Source organism: Equus caballus, chromosome 30 (genome assembly GCF_041296265.1).
Source record: "Equus caballus isolate H_3958 breed thoroughbred chromosome 30, TB-T2T, whole genome shotgun sequence".
Lineage (NCBI taxonomy): Eukaryota > Metazoa > Chordata > Mammalia > Perissodactyla > Equidae > Equus > Equus caballus.
The window spans coordinates 23,937,176-23,962,368 of record NC_091713.1 but is presented as its reverse complement, the minus strand read 5'-3'; the positions used below and the strand labels follow the sequence as shown (position 1 = coordinate 23,962,368).

The 25,193-nt window shown below is 40.4% G+C and overlaps 1 protein-coding gene across 9 annotated transcripts in view; it reads right to left on the bottom strand.

Annotated features, from left to right (window-relative positions):
- Window positions 1–25,193, bottom strand: part of ESRRG (estrogen related receptor gamma) — a 603,662-nt gene that overhangs the window by 151,216 nt on the left and 427,253 nt on the right. For all 9 annotated transcript variants that reach the window (XM_070256008.1, XM_070256005.1, XM_070256010.1 and 6 more), the window contains one exon: window positions 1,064–1,180. In XM_070256008.1, coding sequence (XP_070112109.1) covers window positions 1,064–1,180 — 117 coding nt within the window. The remainder of the gene's footprint in view (window positions 1–1,063; window positions 1,181–25,193) is intronic.

Below are 25,193 nucleotides of genomic sequence, written 5' to 3'. Positions count from 1 at the left end.
TTACTACATTTTTTATCTTGTTACTTTATAAAATTACCATATCTACTTTAAACTCTGGCAAATTTTAGGAAGGGAAGGAAACAGTAAAATATAAATGCAGTATGTAAAATGCACATCTACAAAAGCACACACATGTACAGAGATACATTTAAAAAAAAACCCCAAAAAACTAAATCTAGGCCTCCCAAAGAAAAGAAGAATTTCTCCCCATCTCCAAGCTAAAATGTTAGTTTTACTAGACATGCAGAAATTCACAAATACTTCAGGACCTTTGACCTGGATGGAAGAGTTGAGTGAATTCTAGACTCTGACTAAGTGGGTTGTGTTCCTGGCCCCACCACCTGTTAGCTGGCTGAGCTTAGGCAATTCATTTAGCACAGAATATGTGTTCATTGTTACTATTTTGTGTTTGTCACTGTTACCTCCAACTGAAAGCAAATGGAAAACAATTTTAATATCATTATTACAAGCTCTTTATAACAGAAAATAAGTCCAAAAGATAAGATTAGAAAAAAATAGACAGTGCTTTAAACACAAGATTAATTAAGAAAAATGGTAACCATATTTAAGTGATGGATATGTTAATTATTCGGATTGTGGCGATTATTTCACAATACCTACGTATATCAAAACATCAAGTCACATACTTTAAATAAGTAGAATTTTTAGTTGTCAATTACACCCCAAGAAAGATGGGGGGAAATTTCTCTGTGAACCTAGTAATGAGAAGAAAAGCAAAACGACAATGACAGCAGCCTCTTGTTGTCCTTTATCCTTTGCCTTCTGCAAATCGTATAGATGAAAAGACCAGACTGCCAAGCATACCTGGTGGGTTTAGATGCGCATCAGATGTGTCCTACCTTGTCCCTTCCTGTTGACGTCAAGCAGTTAGCCACGAGGTAGCAGAAAGTTCAGTTGTAAAGAAGGAGTATTCTGCCATCAGTTCCAGGGTACTTACAGTTACCCCATCTTTTCCTGGTTTCTCTAACGTTTTGTAATTCCATGCACACACCCTCCCCCCATCCCCAACCCAAAGCACAGGACCACCAGCAAAGCGCCTTACCTTCTTTCAGCATGCCCACTTTCAAACACTTCATGAAGCGGCAAGCCTGGCAGGATTTACGTCTGCGCTTCGTGATTTCGCACTCATTCGTGGCAGGGCAGCTATATTCTATATTACCTAAAACACAGAGTTTGAAGAAAAGAAGCCGTTAGATTTGCAAGACCCAGGAAATATTAACATCTTGAGGCCATGTCAAGTCTGTTACTCCTCCCCCACCTCTAGGAACAAAAGTCACATGGGATTCACGAGGATGTCACAAATGTCATGGAGAGGACACTCTGCTGTAACCAATGAAGATACATTGAACAAGGAGAAAACATACAGTGAAGCTCTTCAAAAGAGTAAGTTTAAAATTAGCCTTTAAAACATTATGCTTGCGCCAGAACGGTGGTGTGGTAAAGTTTGGTGTGCTCTGCTTTGGTGGCCCAGGTTCACTCATTTGGATCCCAGGCACAGACCTACACCACTCATCAAGCCATGCTGTGGCAGGACCCACACACAAAAAGAGAAAGATGGACACAGATGTTAGCTCAGGGCCACTCTTCTTCAAGCAAAAAAGAGGAAGATTGACAGCAGGTGTTGGCTCAGGGCCAATCTTCCTCAGCCCCCAAAAATTAAAAAACAAAACATTATGCTTAGTCTACCCATGCAACAGTCTTCCAGAATCTTACAATCCAAAGGAAATTTCAAAGCAGTTTATTTCTATAAAAACATTAACATCAAAACTGTACTCTTGGGGCTGGCCCCATGGCTGAGTGGTTAAGCTTGCACACTCCACTTTGGCAGCCCATGGTTTCTCCAGTTTGGATCCTGGGCGTGGACCTAGCACTGCTCATCAAGCCATGCTGAGGTGGCATCCCACATATCAGAACTCGAAGGACCTACATCGAGAATATACAATTATGTACTGGTGGTCTTTGGGGAGAAGAAGAGAAAAAAACTGTATTCTTTTTTTTGAAGAGGAGGATTAGCCCTGAGCTAACATCTGTGCCCATCTTCCTCTATTTTATACGTGGGATGCTGCCACAGCACGGCTTAATAAGCAGTGCATAGCTCCGTTCCTGGGATCTGAACCTGTGAACCCCAGGCCACTGAAGCGGAGTACACAAACTTAACCGCTAGGCCACCAGGATGGCCCCCAAAACTGTATTCTTGTATCATCCATCCTGGATTTCTTTTGGTTATGGATGCTCTGATGCATCAGCCTTATCATCTTTCTGATACTAGATGGTATAAACCCCACTATGCAAAATGATCAGCAGGCTAATTTGGGACCTTTTAGTAAGCTCCTGGAGGGCAGGGACTAAAGTAACGTGGTTTTTCCTGCGACACTTAGCAGAGCCTTGCAACACAATTCTATGCTTGGTAAATGCTTACTGATGATGATGATGATGATGATGGTGATGATGATAGTCATCATCGCGTTTGTTACATTACTTGCATAATGAATTCCAAACACTCCAGCTCCGTGGAATTATTACAAATGAGAAAAAACTGCTAGGATATTTTTAATGTTAGAATTAACATTTTTTTACGGTAGTACACACACATTTGAAATGAGGATGTAGCCGGAAGAAGATCCAAACTTCAACTTGAAATGTTTTCAATTAGCACCAATGACAGCCATGTGGGATGTGCTCTGGGGCTGCCTACAGCTTTGCAAAGAAGCTGCCTTTGAAATAAAACCACTCTCCCCTATCAGCTCCGTCACACAGTGCTTGAAGGTCTTTCCTTACTTCCTAACCCTTTCCCCTTGTGATTAAGTGCATTAGTATCTTAATGAAAATGCATTCTGTTTATTGCCCTCTTGGGAAGGAGGAGGTCATCACACCAAATGCATAAATTGTCATCAGAGACGGTCCGAGCATAATTGCAATTTTGCTGCTCCATATTTGCAATACCCAGGGTCCGGCCGAGTCCCCTGAAACATACGCAGATTCTGGTAATTAGCATAGAGTCTGCCTGGGACCACAGCATTGATGAAATATTTCAGAGTTAATCACACTTTGTAAACACTGATTTATATTGACTACCTTTCTCCAGACTGATGTCTCCTCATTAAATATCACATTAGTGGATTGCAGGATTGTACAAAGACTCCACTACTTGGCAACTGCTAATTCAACAGGAAGTAATACCTAACCACTTCTAACTACTGAAAATTGGTTAAGTACGCACGATTGAAAAAAAAAAAAAGCTGTGCATTATAACTTGAGATAAGCCTATCAAAACTGTTTGACTAAATCAGCATTCTAATTCAGGGCATTAATAATAATAAAAGCAACTACTCTTTAACATTAGAGGTTAAATAACAAGAGTAATACGAATTGCATCAACAGAATCACATGCTATCACCTTCTTCGAAGATATTACTGATGCTATAATCAGAAAACCAAGGAGATGTCAAAGGAATCAGATTGGCTAGGTCACGGCTGAGGATAAAAGAATTTGGAATCTGAACTCTAGATGAACCACTTTTCACTGCAGTTTCTTTAACCATCACTGAAAATTTATTTTGCATCAAGAGAGTGTTGCTAGTAATTTCCTAGGGGTTAATTAGTATTCTACAACCAAATCTTTCCACTCCACACGGCTTTCCTTATACTTACTTAAAAAGAAACCCAGGTTGATGCTTTCTTAGGAAGAATTAGAAGGACGATGAGTTAGAAAGTAAAAGATGTTTTCCAAACAGCATTTCTTCCCATTTTTTTGTTCCTGAAAACTCCATATGAAGTCGTATTTTGTTCACTTTGCAGTATCAAGGCATGAGCACTAGTCCTACACCTGTAACCCAGTGCTGGAAACTTCTATGACGATGACCCACCATCATACACACAAAATGATCATCTGTCCTTTCAAACTAGTTCCTCTTTGACAATTATATCCTCGCCCTTCACAACAACACGCTTCTGACAGGAAGCTCAACCAGCAGGTGTGACCTTGCACCTGGACTGTGGCAGTTGACTCCTAACTGGGCATTCTGGCTTCCTCTAATCCATGTCGCATACCCTATCCTATTCCTCTCCTGATGACTGCTTTGATCACGTCGCTACCCTAACTAAAAAAAATCAATGATTCCTATGGCCTCCTGAATTAAATAAAAAATATTAGCCTAGCAAATAAAATCCCAACCCCAGTGTAACTCTCATCTACTTTTCCAGTAACACTTCAATTATTACCTTATATGAACTTTTAGATGCAATCAATTCCATGCATTCATTTTCTGCTGTGTCTTTCATTCTCCCCTCTTAGAAGGATCTACCTCTGACCCCCTTTTCTTAAATGATTTCCAAGGCTCAGTGTTCGACTCAAATTCCATCAAAATGTTTCATGAGAGCTTCTCAGGCCATCCTAGCAGAAAATGATTTCTTGGTTCTCCTATCTTTTCAGGGACTCTCATCATACACAGACATGCCAGATTTTGTTAACACTTTTCATATGCATATGACCCATTAGATGGTAGGATCCTAGAGGCACGGACCATTTCTAATGCCATATAGAAATCTTCCACCGAAAAGTAGTATGTAAGTAAAATAATGCACTTAGAATTAATATGTTCTTGCTATCTCAATGTCATTTTTTAAAAAAATATTTTTGGTGAGGAAGACTGGCCCTAAGCTAACATCTGTGCCCATCTCCTCTATTTTATACATGGGATGCCTGCCACAGCATGGCTTGATGAGCAGTGTGTAGGTCTGCACCCGGGATCTGAATCTGAGAACCCCAGGCTGCCAAAGCTGAGTGTGCAAACTTAATCATTAAACCTCTGGGCTGGCTCCTCAAGGTCATTTTTATGGACATCAATTAGGGTGTTGTAATGTAGTAATGTCCACTAGGTCAGGTAAGCTGGATGTCTCATTTGGAAGTGATATTAAGAACACTAGGAAAACCATTCCACACAACAAAAAAAGCACAAGAAAGTCTAGTTAATTTTTGAAAACCTTGAAAAGTAGCTTTGACAAAAATGGCGATGCATGGCAAAATAGGGGAAAACATCAAGGGGAAAATCAGAAAAAATACAAAGGCTTCTGGGGAATAAAGTGTGAAAAGAAAAAGAAAACTGTTAACAGACTTTAAAGGAAATAAAAGTACATCTTGATACGAACAGGAGAAGAATAAAAGAAATATAAAATATGAAAATACAGATAGATGGTACTAAAAGTTATTTAATTTTATCTTTTTATAATACTTATTATTATTTACAAAATAGGTGCTCTAAGAATTGTAGCCACATTGGAGAAAATATTTAGGGGTGATTCCACAATACTGGTTAAATCTATGAATGATCCTTCTACGAATGATTGCATAAAGATTTTTAAATTTCTTCGAAAAACAGAAGGGAAATTGTCAAATCGCCAAAGGAGAGTTTTAGAGCACACATAAAAAAGTGCTCTGGGGGCCGGCTCCGTGGCCGAATGGTTAAGCTCACGCGCTCCGCTGCGGCAGCCCAGGGTTTGGATCCTGGGCGCGGACACGGCACCGCTTGTCAGGCCACATTGAGGTGGCGTCCCACATCCCACAACTAGAAGGACCTGCAACTAAGATACACAACTGTGTACAGGGGGGGTTTGGGGAGATAAAGCAGAAAAAAAAAAAAAAGATTAGCAACAGTTTTTAGCTCAGGTGCCAATCTTTAAAGAAAAAAAAAAAAGTGCTCTGTTTCCTTTCTAACGCTTACATTCCATAATCCCTGAATAACAAAGGGAAATGTAGAGGCAGAGAAATTTTGTGTGTGTGTGTCCTTTTTTTTGGTGAGGAAGATTGGCCCTGAGCTAACATCTGTTGACGATCTTCCTCGTTCTGCTCGAGGAAGACTGTTGCTGGGCTTACATCTGTGCCAGTCTTCCTCTATGTTGTATGTGGGGCACTGCCACAGCATGGCTTGACGAGCGATATGAAGGTCCACGTCCGGGATCTGAACTGGCAAACCCTGGGCTGCCAAAGTGGAGCACACAAACTTCACCACCATGCCACAGGGCTGGCTCCAGAGAAATTTTTAATAGTGCCTTAGAATGAATCCTTGAGGGAGGAGCTCTGTCTTATTCTTTGCTGAATCCGCAGTGCTCATGAAGGAGCCTGCAATTCTGTATCACGCACAGGGCTGGAACAGAAAGAGGTAGTTCCTGTTCTTGAGGAGTCTACAATCTTACAAAGGAGACAGGACATGTCAACAAATAACAGCACAACACAACTTAGTGCGTGGCGCAGTGGTTCTGGAGTACCACCATGAAGGTGCACACACATACATTTCCACAAATGCAGGAATCACGCTTACAAAAGTCAGTGAATTCTTCACACAGGATCAAATGCTTGACTTGTGCTGTGAAAAAGGAATAAATAAGTACCTTGGGGTAAAGGAATCTTCCCAAAGCTACAGGATACAACATTTTTGTAAAAAACTCACTGTGAACGGATAGAAAACAGAGTGGTCCTGAGTGTTTTCATAAATGACACGTTTTCAGCTAAGTGTATAGAAATTGTGTACGATGAATCAGGTATCTTTCAGCCAGATGTCCTGTTTCAATAAATTTGTCTTGACGTTTATGGATGATAACCTTGATCTCACTAAGTAACACTGGTTTATATCTTGAAAAACAAATCAACATCATTCTAAAGAATGTATTTGCTGGAGGGAAATCTCTGTAATTTTCAAGCCCTCCCATTGAGTTGCATAGTTCATCCTCGCTGGCTAGGATCACCCACCCAAGGGTCTTTGATCCACGTTAGAGTCTACAGAGATTCTGCCCTTGAAAAACCTTCCCTGGTCCTTTTTCTATTCAATACAGAAAACATTTTATCCTAAAAATGTGCTGCCCCAAGCACCTGGGTAACAGCGTTCCATCTATTTTGGTAATGGCTCAAAGCCATTACTCCCAGTAGACCATATGATCTCTATGGGGCACTTGTTTTCCTCCGATTCACGAAAAGTGGAAACTAGACAAAAATATTTCCAATAGCAACTGTGGCACCTGGAATGTTAACACTGGACAGTCATTCAGGAGGATGCAGAAGCCACTGTTCATAGCCTAGGATTCTCATTGCAGACGCGGAGTTTTCTTGGATTCTAGCTTGCTATTTTCTGGGACACATTTGTTAGATGGCACCAGGGACCGAATTGGGCAGCTCCTGATGACACGACTGGAATTTTCCCAGTTTTGTCAATAGCTGGGGAAGTGAGTTTTGCTGCAGAGGGAACCAAATCAACACGGAAGCTGTGGGTTTTTAAACCAGGCTGACAAGAATGATAGAGCAATTTATAATATCTCCTGGCGGCTTTTCAGAAAGTCCTGGGCTCTGATTACTTATTTCAGAGTCTTTTGTACAATTAGTTTGCAGGCAATATAATTTTCTCACTTACTGCTTAATAGAATCTTGCAGCTAGCTGGCGGACAGAATAACAGGGTGTATGTAAAACTCCAGCCTGGAGTGCCAGTGGATAATTTGTATATTCCTTTCAGTCACTTAATGGACTTTTACAGTTTGGCAGTGAAAGGACTGAATGATGTAAATTAGCATGGCATCTCAAAATAAAAATATATGTCAAATCTTTACTCCCGACTCGCATCGCTCACACACACAGTAATGATGCACTTCCCTTTATGGAGTTTCTGAGAGTTGCCCTCTTTTTCATACATACAGACATCATAATTGTAAAACCAATTTGAAAGCATCTGTATATTTCTCTCAATTGTTTTAATTTTATTAACAGAACCAAATGGCTTGAGATGACCCACAGGGCATTCCAAGTGGGGTTTATCCAATTGTTTTCCAACATTAAGTGATTTAAAAATAATGGGATTTGCCTCAGTACACAATTACAGAACATTAAAAACATGCAGGCAATAATCTGTAGTATTTTGGTTTCAAATGCCCAAAAACATAAAAAAGAAAGAAAGGAAACCCTCTCTTTGTTCTAGAGTAGTAAAGGGTTTTCTATACAGAGACACAACTTCCCTTTCTTTTCTTTTCTCTCTTGTTTTTAATGCTCCTTTGTTTCTAGCTACTTTCTGCTCATGCCACCTGAAAAAGAAAATAATGTTATCCATAGTTGGTATTAGATAACATGGAATAATAATTTATTATGTATCTGTGGTAAAAAAAAAAAAAAGGGGGGTCATAATTGCATCAGTGCACATACAGTTAAGGATGCTATTTCTTTTTTCAAAGAATACACCCAAAGTTAGACTTCAAAATAAGTTACCCAGGGACACTATACCTGTTCCCAAGGGATTACTCTGAACACTTTTTGAAGCTTCCTTTAGAATTGTCACTGCAGTCACCTTACAAGCTATGGGGGTGAGGGAGGGGAGGAAGTCAAACGCCACTTCATTCATATTCACTCAAAACATTTGACTGGCCTCTTTATCACAAGATGCAATGCCAAATGATTTGGGTCCATTATTAAATTTTAAATCTGCCTTCAGATTTCAAAGATCTTCAGATCACTGAAGGTATTTCAAGAATCTGCCTCCAGCCCTAAAAGAGGACGCCCCAAATATTACAAGGAATGGCAGTGCCAGACAACTAAAGGGACCCCAAACCACCGTGAAGTGTAGGTTGTGGCATACTGAGGTGGGAGGAGAGGAATGTCCTGTCAGGTTAACAGTCACATCCGTTTCTTATCAAAGCAATTTCATACAGAGGGTTACACCAAAGTCTCATTGCCCTTGTCTTTTCGCTGTCCCTCTACCCCCTAAAAAATGAGGTGGGAGAAAGGTGGGTATAGAAAAGGTCTTCTGATATTTGGTTCTTTAAGGTTCTGTAGGATTAAATTCTGATAATCACAGACACAGTATTTAAGAGCCACAGTAGTATGTGGACACAAATTGCTGAATTTCACAGTGAAACTCAGGGCTCACTCCCAAATGGGAATAGATGATGCTTTGCCTTTAAGGAAAGAAGATCAGAAAGAAACCCACAAGCAGGCAGGCTTATAAACCCTGAGCAATGTCCAGTGACTGGAGACTGGGACCACATACTCTGGTTTCATCCTCCAGTGAACCCTGTTGGGAGGGCTACTGAGCCTACAGCGGGTACCAACATTGACCACCTCCCAGTACAGTATATCTAATCACAAGATCCTATTTCCCCATTGTATTGAATAAAAAATGGTTTAGGGGCTGGCCACGTGGCCGAGGGGTTAAGTTCGCGCGCTCCGCTGCAGGCGACCCAGTGTTTTGTTGGTTCGAATCCTTGGTGCGGACATGGCACTGCTCATCAAACCACGCTGAGGCAGTGTCCCACATGCCACAGCTAGAAGGACCCACAATGAAGAATATACAACTATGTACCGGGGGGCTTTGGGGAGAAAAAGGAAAAAATAAAATCTTAAACAAAACAAAACAAAAAAATGGTTTAGCAGAAAAACAAGGCTATAAAATGGGATGAAATTACTTAGCCTTGATTTTTTTCCAGTTGTTTAAACTGGAAAGACATATCCTGCCTCAGTTTCCCCCAGATATGTGAGCATGGTCATTTGTTTTTCACTTTAATTCCACAGCAATTAACTCAACACTAGGCACTGAGCATGTTCATGTCAAAGAAAAGGTGGAAACAATTCTTGTATGCCCACTGCATGTCCATCCTTAGCTCCTGCCTTCTTATGGATCAGGAAAACATCTGAGGATGAATGAGTGAGGGCACAGGCGGAGAGAAGAGGGAGGAAGGACATGGCAGCCCTAGGTCCAAATTCCAGCTCTGCCATTTATTAGCTGTGTGAACTTGAACTGTGACTTTACTTGTATTAGTTTAGGTTTGCTAAACTGCAGAAGAGGAATAATCACATCTGCTTTATAACATGGTAAGCATTACATGAAATAGAGCTATTAAAACCACATATCGGGGGTCGGCCCAGTGGCGCAGCAGTTAAGTGCACACGTTCCACTTCAGCGGCCTGGGGTTCACTGGTTTGGATCCTGGGTGTGGACATGGCACCACCTGGCAAGCCATGCTGTGGTAGGTGTCCCATGTATAAAGTAGAAGATGGGCACAGATGTTAACTTAGGGACAGTCTTCCTCAGCTAAAAGAGGAGGATTGGCAGCAGATGTTAGCTCAGGGCTAATCTTCCTCAAAAAAAAAAAAAAAACCCCACCACATATTGTTTTGTTCTCCCTTCTGAGAAGAAAAGGGAGAAACATTGTAAGATTCCATTGATTATTAAATACTTTGACTCTAAGATTTAAGTCTGGAGTTTGGGAATAGTATAAAAACAACCTTCCTCAGATTTATGCAATGGTGTGAAAATGAATTCGCCATTCACCCAGAGAAGTTGAAAGAAGATTTGCCCTGCCAACAACTCCAGTACACAGAGTTATATTTTACAGATACAAGAGGAGAGGAAGAAGTGTAATAATTCAAGTTATTTTATTTATTTATTTATTTATTTTGAGGAAGATTAGCCCTGAGCTAACATTCTCTGCCAATTCTCCTCTTTTTGCTGAGGAAAATTGGCCCTGAGCTAACATCCATGCCCATCTTCCTCTACTTTATATGTGGGATGCTGCCACAGCACGGCTTGATAAGTGGTGCGTAGGTCCATGCCTGGGATCTGAACCAGTGAACCCCAGGCCACCAAAGTGAAGCATGTGAACTTAACCGCTATGCCACCAGACTGGCCCCTCATGTTATTTTTTTAACGTATCAAGTTGTCTAAGAAGTGAATTTCTGCGATGTCAACCACATCTTCTCGTGAACATTTCTGGTTACTAGACTGGAGTTCATACACTGCCTATCACTGAGTATAATCTGATTATAATTGAAAGTAAAGTATTTGCAAAACTCTTCAAAAATCTCACCCCATTCTTATCTCTTGCCACTGTCCCAGGTCAATTTCTACCCCTATCTCAAGCCACCCACTTATTTGACAAGCACACTGAATTACTCCAAGTTCTTAGAAAGCAGCGTTGTCTTTCCTGCTGGTCCTCTCATGTGCTTCTTTTATCATCTCTTCCATAAAGCTCCCCCGCAAGACTGAGGTGCGGGTCCTTAGCGGTGTAATTAGTTCTCTTGCACTTATCATCAGGTGAGTCCTTCTCTTAGTGCTGAAGATACTTTATTCTGTGTGTCTATTGAATTGTTCACCTCCTGTCCCAACCGTGTGTTCCACGAGGGCAAGGACTTATGCTCTCCTTGGAGTCCCCTGTGTCCAGCACGATGTCCAGTCAAGTCAATGAGCCACAGGAAGTAGTCATTATCTGTCACCTTGATTTTTAGTGATCCTATTCCTCATTCCATCATTTTAATGGTGAGCCCCAAATTATTCATTAAAAAAATCCTAAGTGTAGTCAATTAGAATAAAACTGACCGCAATCCACCAATAATATATCCTTTAGCCTAAAACAATGCAGATTTATAGGATATTAGACTTCAAAGAGATCCTAAATTCCAGTTGATTCAGCCCTCTCCTTTTATGTAGACCACAGAGAGATGAATAGGTACTGACTTATCTATGATCGCTTGACCCTCTTTATAAGAATAAGGATTAATTAATTGCAGAAAAAAGACTAGAACTCAAATATCCTGACATCCAGCCCAATGCTCCCTAAATGCACCCATTAAAACTTACACGGCAATACCTATAAGAAACACTCAGAGTGCCAGGAACTCCTCTATGTACTTTACATATGAGAACTCTCCTTTTGCAGATGAGAGAATGAGAGAATTAAGACACAGAGAAAAGAGGTAACATACCCAGAATCGCATAGCTAACAAGTATCGGAGGCAGAATTTAAACCCAGGTGCTCTGGACTCAAAGTCTGCGCTCCTACTATGACACAATGCTGCCTGACGCTCATCTTTTATAAGTAATTAATTGAGTGCTGTTTGGAATAGAAATAAAAACTGAAATTCTATCTTCTGAGAGGGTGCTTTGTGTAGCTGTTGTTGTTGCTATTGTTGCTGGTTGGAAGGGAAATTTTGATGCCTGGGAGAATAGGGTAAGAGTGGATCTTGGCATTGTCTTTGCTGTTGTCAGGCTTCTGGCGCAAGGGCAGCTGTGGCAGAGGATAGGGTTGCTTTTAGAGAATGGAATCTCTCAACACCTCCCAAAGAAATCCCTCAACTTGTCTCTGTACCACTCTGGTTTGCGACCAGTTTAATTCCACAGAAACAAAACACACCATGTCACCAAAGCAACAGGTGTCGAGTTGTAAACAATGCATTTTAAAGATCCCAAAACAATGCTATTGTTCATGATAGGGAAAAGAAGGAATTCATCATCAGGAGGGTGTGATCTGAAATGCATTTAAAAGAGAATAAGAAGTGTATCATAAAAATGCGCTCATTGATGAAAATGATGGAGGATATGAACATCTTTCATCCGGGGTGAAATTCACTGTTTTTAGTTTGCATGTGATGATACCTTCTTGGAAAAGGCAACTGTTCTTCTCCAGCGTGGGACACATCCGCTACGTGTTGTGCACAGACACTTCATCCTAGCTTTTAAGCTTCCAGTGTATGGAAGGGGTCACAGAAGCCTTCATAATGAGCTCATAGACAACACTGCCACAAGAAAGGCATCGCATCTGAGCTCAGCATAACCCCCAAATCTGCTGTGCTCAGTATCCAACATGAACTTTTATATGTTCTTTCTCTATCTACAAATTTTAAACAACCTTGATATGAGTCTGCCTATCTCTCTTTTAAAAGAGACAACTAGGGGCCAGCCTGATGGTACAGCAGTTAAGTTCGCACATTCCTCTTCGGCGGCCCGGAGTTGGCTGGTTCAGATCCTGGCCACGGACCTATGCACTGCTCATCAAGCCATGCCATGGCAGGCGTCCCACATATAAAGTAGAGGAAGATGGGCATGGACGTTAGCTCAGGGCCAATCTTCCTCAGCAAAAAGAGGAGAATTGGAGGTAGGTGTTGGCTCAGGGCTAATCTTCCTCAAAAAAAAAAGCAGACAACTAAAAAGAAAGGTTTGTTAATAAAATAATAGTGAAAGAAAGTGATGCTAATTAGGTCTAATTCATCTGCTATCTTTGAACAGAAAAAGTTTCAATGTGTACATTTTTCAGTGGCAGTTACCAACTGGTACAGTAAGTCCATATGACAAGTGTGGGGGCATTTGGATCCTACCCCACGTGACCAAAGCAAATGACTCTTCAATAGGATTTTGACTTCATCCCAATCTTGAGATTGTCCTTGTGTACTTTACACAAGTGAAAGCAAGCACATCCTTTCCTAACAGTGTCCCTAAATGCTCCTGTTCTTGAATGCCATCAATGTGCCCAGAGCTTTGTCAGAAAAGAGATATTGGTACTAGACTGCTCCTCCAAGATCAAGTTCAGGTATTCAACAGGTACCTATCTGCGTCCTCCAAAGTTGGTACAGATTTTGGGGAATCTTGCTTGACACAAGCGGTGGTACCTGACCTGTACTTAAGCTGTAGGAGGCGCTATAACAGCAAACACAAACAAGATGCTGGAGTCAAATTGCCTTCAAAACCCGGTTCTACCATTTGCTGTGTGATTTGGGGAAAACGTTCAGATTTGAAGTTACTTTCTTTGTGAATGAAATGGAGATGGGTCGTAACAACTGGTACCTTACGGGGTTGCTGGGAAAATCCAATGAGATCAAGTATTTAAGGTACCCAGCAGCGTGCGTGACACAGAGTGAGCACTGATTATCAACAATAATGACAACATTGTAACTAGACTCAGGGGAGGGATTCAGGACACAGAAGAGGAGCTAAGAAGGGCTTGAGAAGGTCCCAGATGCTGGTTCTCAGCCCAGAAGTAAGGAAACGCCAGGCAGAATTTCTCCCGGTCTGGTGCTAGTAAGGCAGAAGGCTAGTAGGCACAAGCAGGCCTGTTAAATCAACAGGCACATTATGAGAAATGCAAGCGAACGAACATTCAAGAAAGAAGAATGACCCATTACCCCAAGGGTCAGGAACTCAGATAGGGCTGCCAGCTGGATTGAGAATAAAACGGAGAAAGTCCAAGAGCTATGAAAACTCCAACTGTGTTGTGTTTGCGCCTGAAGATTTTCCTCTCTGAAATCAAACCCATGCACTTCAACTGTCTGCTATGACGGGGACCGCAGAAGAGTGCCTGGCAGCTCCTCAGCAAGGAAGGCTATAGGGGAAACCTCAGCTGGGGACAGTGGGGGGCTTCCTGCTTGATGATGGCCCAGGGGAGGGGGGGGTAGGGATGTCTCCCTCCTCCTCCTGGAATCTTGATTAACTCTCACTCTGTCATATAAACAGCCTGTCATAGAACAAGCATTTTCTTAAAGGCCCCGACTGTAAATATTTCAGCTTTGCAGGTCATTCGATGATAAGAAATACTTTACAATCTATTACTCCGTTCTTGCTCACAATCCTATCAAGTAGCTTCCGGCAAGTTCGGTACAGATGTTACTAAAGAAATCTTAGTAAATTGATAACATCGGAGAAGAACAAATGGACGAATGAGTTGGAGAGCTTTTGCTTTAAATATTTACAACATACGGAATTGTTCTCTGTATAAAACATCGTCTGAAGACTCTGGGGGACAGTGAGGGTGTTCCAGAAGCAGACAGGTACCTAGGGAGTAGTGAAGATGCTTTGGAGGTGGAAGGAAAAAAAAGGTGAAATCAAGGACAAAATCTTGGGCTAGATTCACTCTTTTGAAGATGCTTGTATTTGCCTCTGATCTTCCTCAAGTGGAAACTATGTTAATAGTATGCACTGAAAAAGTGGATATCAGAATGCAGATTTGGGGTATGCTTTCCGATTCACTCTAAGGGTACATTCGGATTTTAACCTCTAAATTCTAAATTAATCAAGATTTCCTTGTACTACATTCTCTTCTTTTTAATGCAGCGATGACCTTACAATAAAGTATGTAAAAATGTGGTTGTTTCTTTAAGCTTGTTCAAACCAAAATAAAACAAGATTTAATCCCAAAGAATATATAAGTTTTTTCTTTAAAAATATAGATCCAGTCATATAATCATGCTTTTTTTCCTCCCTCCTTCTGACTAGTACTCATCATAAGAAAAGAAATCGATCCTGAGCTGTGTCCTCGGTCATGGTCACAAAGTGTATGCAAGCGGACCATTATTCTCATATCAAAACAGGAAGAGAAATAAGCCTCTTTCCTCCCGAAATCAAGAATTACAGAGTCTGGGAAGTGTTATCAGTGGTGGGTCGGGAGGTACATTTTTAGGATCAACGGAAGACTAGCAACTAAAATTCCAGTGGCGAAATGAGTGTCAGCAGATAAAAATCCAGAGAACTGAGACAGAAAACTGATAGGGTGGAGGTGAAGAGCTGAACTCTTATACTTCCTATTTAGGGGGTTTCTGAAAATGAATTCTAAAAATTTAGATATTTTTAAGACTAACTTCTGACTGCCTCCTTCTTAAAAACCTAGGATATTATCTAATCATAACTTTGGGATTATTCTTAATTCCCCATTTTTATTTTATTTTAACAACTTAATGGAAAATTTTGCCCATGGCCTAAAACCTCGCAAGAAAAATTCAGTCTAAAATTATTCAATACTTTAAAAGCTTTTAAAATATACAAGGCAGTGGAATGAGGAGTCAAGAGATGGGACTCTGGGTTCAGACTGTCTGACACCCAATGGTGTTTGGGCAATTACTTCTTTGTGCGTCAAGTTCCACATCTATAAATAATATAATAATACTATAATAGTAGTATCTACCTCCTTGGGAGGATGGAAGAATTAAATAAGATAATCAGTGTAAAGCACTTACAATAATGGGTGGCACATTTTAAAAGCTAATATATTCATTATCACTAGGACAAATGAACAAACCCTTCATCCATTATTTGTAAAGGCATTGTATTAATTCAAGAGGCTGAAAACAACTATTTATACTGTCCACATATGTCATTACTTATGGATAAGCTGAAGGAAGTAAAAGATTAGAACTTCAAATTTGGGGAGCATCTGAAACCGCTCAAAAATGTTTAAACATTCTCCTCACACTCATTAGGCACTATCAAAAAAAAGAAAATACAAGTGCTAGAGAGGATGCAGGGAAATTGGAACCCTTGTGCACTCATGGTGGGAATGTAAAATAGTGCAGCCATTATGGAAAACAGTATGGAGGTTCCTCAAAAAATTAAAAATAGAACTACCATATGATCCAGCAATCCCACTTTTGGGTATATATCCCCAAAAATTGGAAAGAGGATCTCCAAAGGTTATTTGTACACCCATGTTCACTGCAGCATTATTCACAGTAGCCAAAAGGCAGAAACAACTTAATGTCCACTGACGGATAAATGGATCAAGAAAATGCATTCTATACATACATGGAATATTATGCAGCCTTAAAAAAGAAGGAAATTTGTCATACACTATAACATGGATAACCTGAGGACACTATGCTAAGTGAAATAAGCCAGTCACAAAAAAGACAAATACTATGTGATTCCACTTATAGGAGGGATCTAAAGAAGTCAAACTCACAGAAATAGAAAGTAGAATGGTGATTACCAGGGGCTGTGGAGAGGGGGCAATGGGGAGTCGTTTAATTGGTATAGAGTTTCAGTTTTGTAGGAAGAAAAAGTTCTAAAGATCTGTCGTACAACAAGGAGCACAGAGCTAACACTAACATCCCGTACACTTAAAAATGGTTAAGATGGAAAATTTTATGTTACGTATTTTTTATGTTATGTGCATTTTATGTTTTATGTATTTTATGTTTGTTACAATAAAATTTTTTTAATTAAAAAGTTAATAAATGTTGAAGCTTTTTTTAAAAATATAAACTTATATTTACTTTTAGTATAAACTAGAATAATTTACCAGCATCCTTTAGCTAATTTTGCTTTTGCATAAAACTTTTTAAAGTTATGTAATGGACAAGACAGGCCTTAGCGTGGTTGAATCCCATTAATCAGCAACTTCAAAAGAAGGTGAATCTAGGCAGTGTGTATACTTTATCACTTCTGAGATGTTACCTCAGTTTATCCACTCATATCTCAGAGAAATGACTCATTGCCCTAGGCGTTCCCAGTAAACAAAACAAATCGTGAGCCACGCCACTGAACCCCACCCTGCCATTCCTCACAACCTGCCTCACAGCTTCCAAAACTTGAATTTTAACAAGTACTGATGTTCCCTTTCCTTGGGGTTCAGCAAATCATACGGAGACATTGACTCCTACAACCAGGTACCAAAAAGAGTGACCCACCGTCACATCAGTCGAAACTTCAGACAAAAAAACTCTCATCACTCCTTTTTTTGCTTTCTTTCCTACCTTTAGGATGAACATTTTCATCTACTCTAAGTGGATTTAGCCATAACCAATGTTGAGTTTCTTTCTTTCTTTTTTCATTATTTTATTGAAGTCACATTGGTTTATAACATCATGTAAATTTCAGATGTACATCCTCCTATTTCAGCTTCCATATAGACTGCATCGTGCTCACCACCAAAAGTCTAGTTTCCTGGAGGGAGGATCTTATCACGTAATTATTTTAACCTACGTATAAAAACATGCATTTTGAGGGGCCGGCCCAGTGGCATAGTGGTTGAGGTCGTGCACTCCACTTCAGCGGCCCAGGGTTCACAGGTTCAGATCCTGGGTGCAGACCTACATACCGTTCATCAAGCCATGCTGTGGTAGCATCCCACAAACAAAATGGAGGAAGACAGGCACAGATGTTAGCTCAGGGACAATCTTCCTCAGGCAAAAGGAGGAAGATTGGCAACAGATTTTAACTCAGGGCCCACCTTCCTCACCAAAAAAAACTCACAAAGAACGAAACCATGTATTTGGGAAAATACAGAGTACACGTATCATTCTTACTGTTTGTATTTGAGAGTTTAATATCGTGTTCTGTAGACTGGGGCTATTCTAAAAAGGTAATTTCTTGATTGTTATTTGTCAGGGCCGGCCGGGTTCTGGGTTATGGGAGAACAAGAAAGAAAGAATGAAAGCTATTAGAATGTTAAGAGAGGCGCTGATATCTCTGCTGGAGTGTTTATCTTAAAATCAAAGAATAGTCTCCAGCCCATACATGGAAACAGTCACCAGACAAACTGAGGGTGACTAGGAGGACATATCCTCAGGAAAGTCCAGTGAGCTGCAGGGAAAGTAACAGCCACACCCCACGAGCTAGGAAGTCCCATCACAAATGTAAAAAGTCCACCTTCTAACAGACAGGAAAGTAACTGGCATTTTTAACGAATTAATTGGAACCGATCCTTGAAGTCCCTCAGAACTGAGCATGCAAACAACACAAACTGCCTTCTCAACAGTTCCTTGATGGGAGGACGACTGGCGTGGAAGGCTGGGAGAGCCCGGGAGGCTGGGGCAGGGTAAGAGAAGAGAATTACTCTCCACCAAAATCCTTGGGAAAAAAGGGCAATGAATGTGCTTCCTTTCTGAGAGTGACTGAGTCAGGGAGAGAGGTATGTTCCAGTGGCCCAGGGGGTCAGGACATCGGATGCTATTACCCTGGAACCAGAGGGGTACCAGGTCTCATGCCAGCTCTAGCCACAATCAGCCCCTGAAAGTACCTTTCTTTCCTGCTGATACTTTGGAGGACACTGGCTCAAGCGAATCCTGGAAAACTGACTTTATTTTCTGAGTGCAGAGGTTTTTGTGAAAGAAAAAAGAAGTTTCCAAAAATAAATAAAAGAGAGCATAGGCGCTTAAGCATGCATATGCAAAGATAATCCAGAATAACATCCTTATTTTTCCTGATCCTATAACGCAGCCCATAGAAGAGCAGACTCAATGGAGAAAATATGAATATTACAGATATATTAGAAGTTCAGTGAAAGGACGAAGAGAGAACTAAGTTTAAAAGGTTACTGAAAAGCTTGTCCTTTTATTAATTGGAACTATTGTACTTTTAAGAGTTAGTGATATTGCTACTATAAAAACTTTTTTTAAATAAAAATAAATGTAATAACTATACCTTCTTCCCAACCACTGTGAAATAACATGATAGTAGAAGGGAGGGTCACTCATTTTGCAAATATATCGCTAAGAAAGCAAATTTTGTCTGCCTAATTGGACTAATTATCAAATCCCACTAATTTGAGAGTAAACTACAGTTGGACATTTTATCATGACATAAAAAGGTTCATTGAGGGGCCGTTCCAGTGGTGTAATGGTTAAGTTCATGGGCTCCACTTTGGTGGCCCAGGGTTCACAGGTCTGGATCCCGGGCATGGACCTACACACTGCTCATCAAGCCATGCTGTGGTGGCTTCCCACATACAAAATAGAGGAAGATTGGCACAGATGTTAGCTCAGCTACAGTCTTCCTCAAGCAACAAGAGGAAGATTGAGAATGGACGCTAGCTCAGGGCCGATCTTTTTCACAAAAAAATAAAGTTTCACTGCAAATTCATTTCCTCCCTGAATGCACTGGTATATACCCTCTCACATGGGACAGGTTCTTATACAGTGTGACCCAACTGGAAAATATACCTTTGAGTCAAAAGTTAAAATGATTTGCTGATTTTAAATGACTTTCAAAATATAGTAACATAATATGATGTGTTTAATAAACATGTGAATAACAACCAGTGATTCTGGTGTTGCAAATTTGAACTCCTAACATCTGAAGGACAAAAACAGAGTGAGGATTGTGACATTTTCTTCTATTTTCTTTTCCTTGATCAAAGCTCAACCATGCAATTTAATTTCTGAAAATAATCACTCATTTTATACAACCCAAGATCCCACTTTTTGTCAGCCACTCTAAATGTTACTTTATGTTAGTTTATGTTGATTTCTCTTTTTTGATTAGCAAGCTGATACACATGCGTATATGTCGTAGTGAACAGTGAAAAGAGACTGGAAAATGCTAATCCTGAAAAAAGTAAAAATATTCTGAAAACTGAGATAATAGACTAAAAATGTCTCCAAGATAGAGAATTTGCTTTCAGTTTAAACAAGTGATATGTAAGCAAAGTCACCTAGGAAGTCCTCTGGAATGAAAATTTTGGCAGTCAACGTTAACTAAAAGGAAGACAGGGGTTAAGTTTGCCTGCTTCACTTCAGCAGCCTGGGGTTTGCAGGTTTGGATCCCAGGTGCAGACCTACACACCAATCATCAAGCCATGCTGTGGTGGCATCCCACATACTAAATAGAGGAAGACTGGCACAGATGTTAGCTCAGGGACAATCTTCCTCAAGCAAAAAGAGGAAGATTGGCAACAGATGTTAGCTCAGGGCCAATCTTCCTCACCAAAAAAAAAAGGAAGATAAAGTGAGGGTGTTTCGGGCGAGCAGTTACACAGACTATAACCAGCAGTCAACTGGAGCCCTAGGCATGTTTTTGTGTGCCCAAAGCTTAGACTGTTTCTTGTATTCTCAAACAGCTTAAAAAATAAAATAAAGCAAAGCTGTGTATGTGACAGGGAAGGCCTATGACCCACAGATGCTAAGATATTTACTGTCGGATTAACTCTCTAACCCTTTTCAGAAAAAGTTTGCTGACGAGTAGCTCTTTAACAACCTCAGAAGTGACGACAATTTGGGTCAATTTCTAAAAGTCAGAACAAACCACAGAAAAGGAGTCACCACTCATTTATCCTAAAAACTGGGTTCAGTGAGTCAAAACTGAGAGAAATGAAACCGTAAATGACGCTGTTTCCTAGAACATGCATTCATATAATGCATATTATCTACCAACAGAGAAAGTCTGCACTGCTACATTTTACTATTAAAATAAACACTCAAGCTAACAATTAAAATAGCAGGAGGAGAATAGTATTTCTCATTTGGCAACATTAATGCATTTCCCAAAATCAGACAGAGCTGTCCTCAAACGCAAGCAAAAGTGGAAAAGTCAATTAAACTTATAACAAAAGCAAGCTCTGAGCTAAAGCAAATGAATTTCAGACAATATTTCTTTTGAAAATATTACCTCAATATTTAATTTAATACAGCCCCCAAACTGATAATCACTGAGATTCTTCAAGCCAATTTAAACATTTCCATATTCTTTTGGATTTTAATTTTAGAACATATTAAAATTTTAAAGCTGCCATTAAGAAACTGGGGTAATTATTTTCTCTAAACACTAAGTTAAATAGATAATATTTTACTATTTTCCTTTGGAAGCTTCATATGTTGTTCAGATACTCAACTTCTAAGTTCTTATTTCCTCCAGTGCCACAAATATTCTAAGACTAAAATAGTACACGATGGCCAAGAAAATGTGACATCCAGGAAAAATCCTCTAGAATTACCCTTCAGAAGGAGTCAGCATTCAGATGGAAAAGAAGTCAGCAGCATCTGATCCTGAGGCCATGCCAAGAGCGTATGGCTTGCAGGTAGATACCTAATCTTTAACGCTCCATGTTTATGGTGATATTTAGGTTCTTATCAATGAAACCTTTAGACCCAGACAAGAAGAGTCTCTACCCAAAAGCCATCCACAGAGCAAGGAGCCCTCCAATAGACTAAAAGGATAAGCCCAGCTGGAGCCGACCTCTTTGTACCCCACAATCCCCAGTACCTGGGACTCTCAAATTCCCTGGGAAAATCACCACAAATTCCATTGCAGGGCCTGCGTGGGCTTCTCCTGGGGGCCCATCCTCTGGAAGCTGGCCTGGACTGCACTGCCCTGCCAGTGTGCACCCTAAGAGGTCCATGCATGGTCAAGGGGGAGCTGTTTGGAAGGGGTGGATGGGCCTCAGACTGTGGGCAGGGGTGTCCACATGTACCAGACACGATGGGAGGGGGAGGGGGAGGAAGAGAAATGGGTGGGCTGCAGGCTGACTAGCTCTCCTTCTCGTGCCTCGTTCTGACACAAATCTCCTATGAGTCTCAGAACTAAAATAGAAAGCTGGCCTCCCAGCCCATTATGAAGGTACATTTGTCAAATAAGAGAATGGGACATATTTTACTTAGCAGTTTGTTATCTTGATTTATAAACTTTTAAATATGTACATATATGGTATGTGAGTGTCCATTGTACTCCTGTCCCAGGTCTCATAAACGTTCCAAGTGGACTTAGTTCTCAGAATGGTGACTTGTACGTCTCATCAAAGACATTCTGATTCTTCATTTCTTAAATCCCACAGGCAAAGCTCAACAGGAAAGCTGATGTTTTAGGCAAGTTCCAAGATCCAGGCTCCCTTTCCAATTTACCCAGTTTCCCATCCACAGTCACAGAAAAAGAAAAGTTAACTGATTACCATCAAACCAACGGAATTCCCAGCCAGCCCACCTGAATGCCTCCTGGCATTGGTGAGGAATGGCTACAAGGAAAGAGGGTCTATGACAGCAGAAGGGGGAACAGCTGTGAGCTGAGAGAGGAGAGGCGTCCTTCTGGTTGAGCATGAGGACGCCTCTTTGTGCTAGAATATTTGAACCACCCAGTGCTTGGGTGTCCCAGTCATATTGCCAATACCAAGCAATGTCAGTAATTTATTGAGCACTTACTATGGCTCAGGCACTTTCCAGTACATTCTCTCACTTAACCCTTATCACCTGGGAAATAGAGGTGCAGAGAAGTTAAGTTCTCTCAGCTGGTAAGTGGCTGAGATTTGGATCTGTTTTTTTTTTTTTTTTTGAGGAAGACTAGCCCTGAGCTAACATCTGCTGCCAATTCTCCTCTTTTTGCTGAGGACGACTGGCCCTGAGCTAACATCTGTGCCCATCTTCCTCTACTTTATATGTGGGACACCTGCCACAGCATGGCTTGACAAGTGGTGCCATGTCCACACCAGGGATCCCAACCGGCGACCTCTGGGCCACCGAAGTGGAAATGCAGACTTAAGTGCTGTGCCACCAGGCCGGCCCCTGGATCCGGTTTTATATAAATCCAAAATCCAAGCTACAATAAATACCTAAAAAAAATTCCATATTTTTAAATATCTAATTTCCTTTTTTAAAAGTGGGGGAAAAAAAGAGTGCCTTCTTGTTCGCCTGAGCAGTTGAAATGGCCATATTAACCACACAAATACATATAAAAAAATATAAAACTTATTTTCCACATTCTTATATAGAAATAAAAACTTCAGGGGGCTAGTGTTTTGTATATTAAATAATGAAATATGTATTGACCTTTTTAGGGTATAAAGATATTTTCCTTCTCCTGTCTCCTTAACAAGAGTCCAAGGATGGGGTCACCCTGTGGCGCAGCGGTTAAGTTTGCATGTTCTGCTTCAGCGGCCCCAGGTTTGCCCGGTTGGATCCCGGGCGCGGACATGGCACCACCTGGCAAGACATGCTGTGGTAGGCATCCCATGTATAAAGTAGAGGAAGATGGTCACGGATGTAAGCTCAGGGCCAATCTTCCTCAGCAAAAAAGAGGAGGATTGGCAGTGGATAGCTCAGGGCTAATCTTCCTCAGGAAAAAAAAAAAATTTAAATTATAAAAAAAAAGAATCCAGGGAAAACTCTTAAAGAGAAGGTCCAAATAATAATAATAATAATAATCCTCTGTCATTTATGAATTGAGGCCAAAACTGGAATGAGAAAAAAAATCAGAATAATGATACCACAAACACAAAAGTTAATAAACCTAGAAAATGACAATGAAATAATTGCTGCCATTTGTAACCCTGCTGGATGATAGGGAAGGACTCTCAATGTCCTCTAAAAGTTGGTCAGGAGAAAAACAAAACAAAACGAAAACCTTGACTTTTACCTAAGTACTGACCTCTTTCACTAGTTTTCCAATGATAACGTGCAAACAGTCAATAAATAAAATATGCCTTTCTGGTTGACTTTCACTGAAATCTATGATTAATTGCCTTTCACAACCCAGAATACCAGACTCAGCTTTGAAAAGAACAATTCCGATGACTTTTCTCAAGATGTGTTCTGGATAGATGTGCTTTTGGCTCTAAATGTAAGAAATATTTTGCCCAACTTTTAATATTTATATTTATTACATATTTTATAAGCAATTTTAAAAATAAATTATTGTAACAAGAAATAAAGATTGTGAAGAGGCAATATTCCCCATGATTATTGTCAATGACAGCAGAAGCCAGCTCTGTTGAGGCAGAAACCACACTTACATAATGTTCTGGCCATAAAGGTTGTGAGACACAAGAAAGACACATTCTTAAGGGGAGTTTTGAAATCCCTTCTCATTCCCTGGAGAGCTTCAAGCGAGGGAAGGGAGAGACCACCTACTATCTGTCGAGGATAGTTTGGCTGTCATTCTGCCTCAGGGCCTGAGAACAGACTCTATGGTCCCTCAGCACCAGAATAAGAATCTGTGATGAGACAAGAGATTCTTCCAGCCACATCTTTGCGAGCATCTTTGGAGTTCAATCACTATTTGGCCACAGAGAGGAGGGGCCATTCCCATCTTCCTTACAATCACCATCCTAATTATTACATTACACTTTCACAATTTAATCCCTTTATTTGCCTCACTGCCTCTTTGGGGCAAAGTAAGCACCACAGTGTGAGGCCTGTGGATGCCGCGAGCGGGGTAGCCTTACTGAGTGCTGCCCAGCTGCCAGCTACAAACACAGCCAGGTGGGCAAGTCCAGAGTGCTAATCTGGACAGTGACATCTCTGTCTCCTGCTCAAAATCCTTGAAAGTGGCTTTCTCCAATATGGAGTAAAACTGAGCACTATATATCAATGCCAAGAATCACCCTGTGCTCTGCTCTGTTAAGCTTTTGGGAGCATTTCAGCATCCTAAGGAAGAACCGGGCATAGAATTTCAATTGCTCTATTCCAGTTATTGCTCAGTAAATAACCATTGCATGGGAGAAGGGTAAAAGGGGTAGAGGGGCAGATGTGTATAGTGATGGATAAAACCTAGATTATTGTGATGAACGCAACACAATGTACACAGAAACTGAAATATCGTAACATACACCTGAAATTTACACAACGTTAAAAGCCAATATGATCTCAATAAGAAAAGAAAGTAATATATATGGTGATGGACAAAAATTAGACTACTAGGGGTGAGCACGATGAAGTATATTCCAAAATTGATAAAGAATAATTAATGTACACCTCAAATTACACAATGATATAAACCATTATAATCCTGATAAAATTACTTGAAAAAAATAAAATAAAAAAGTAGAAAAGTAAGAAATAATCATTGCGCAGCTATTCATATCTAAGCTATACGATTGTTTTCTAAGCAACTCAGGAAATTTTTTCACATAGTTTTTCTTTCTTTAGAAAACATACTGAGGACCAAGGAGTTTAATCCCC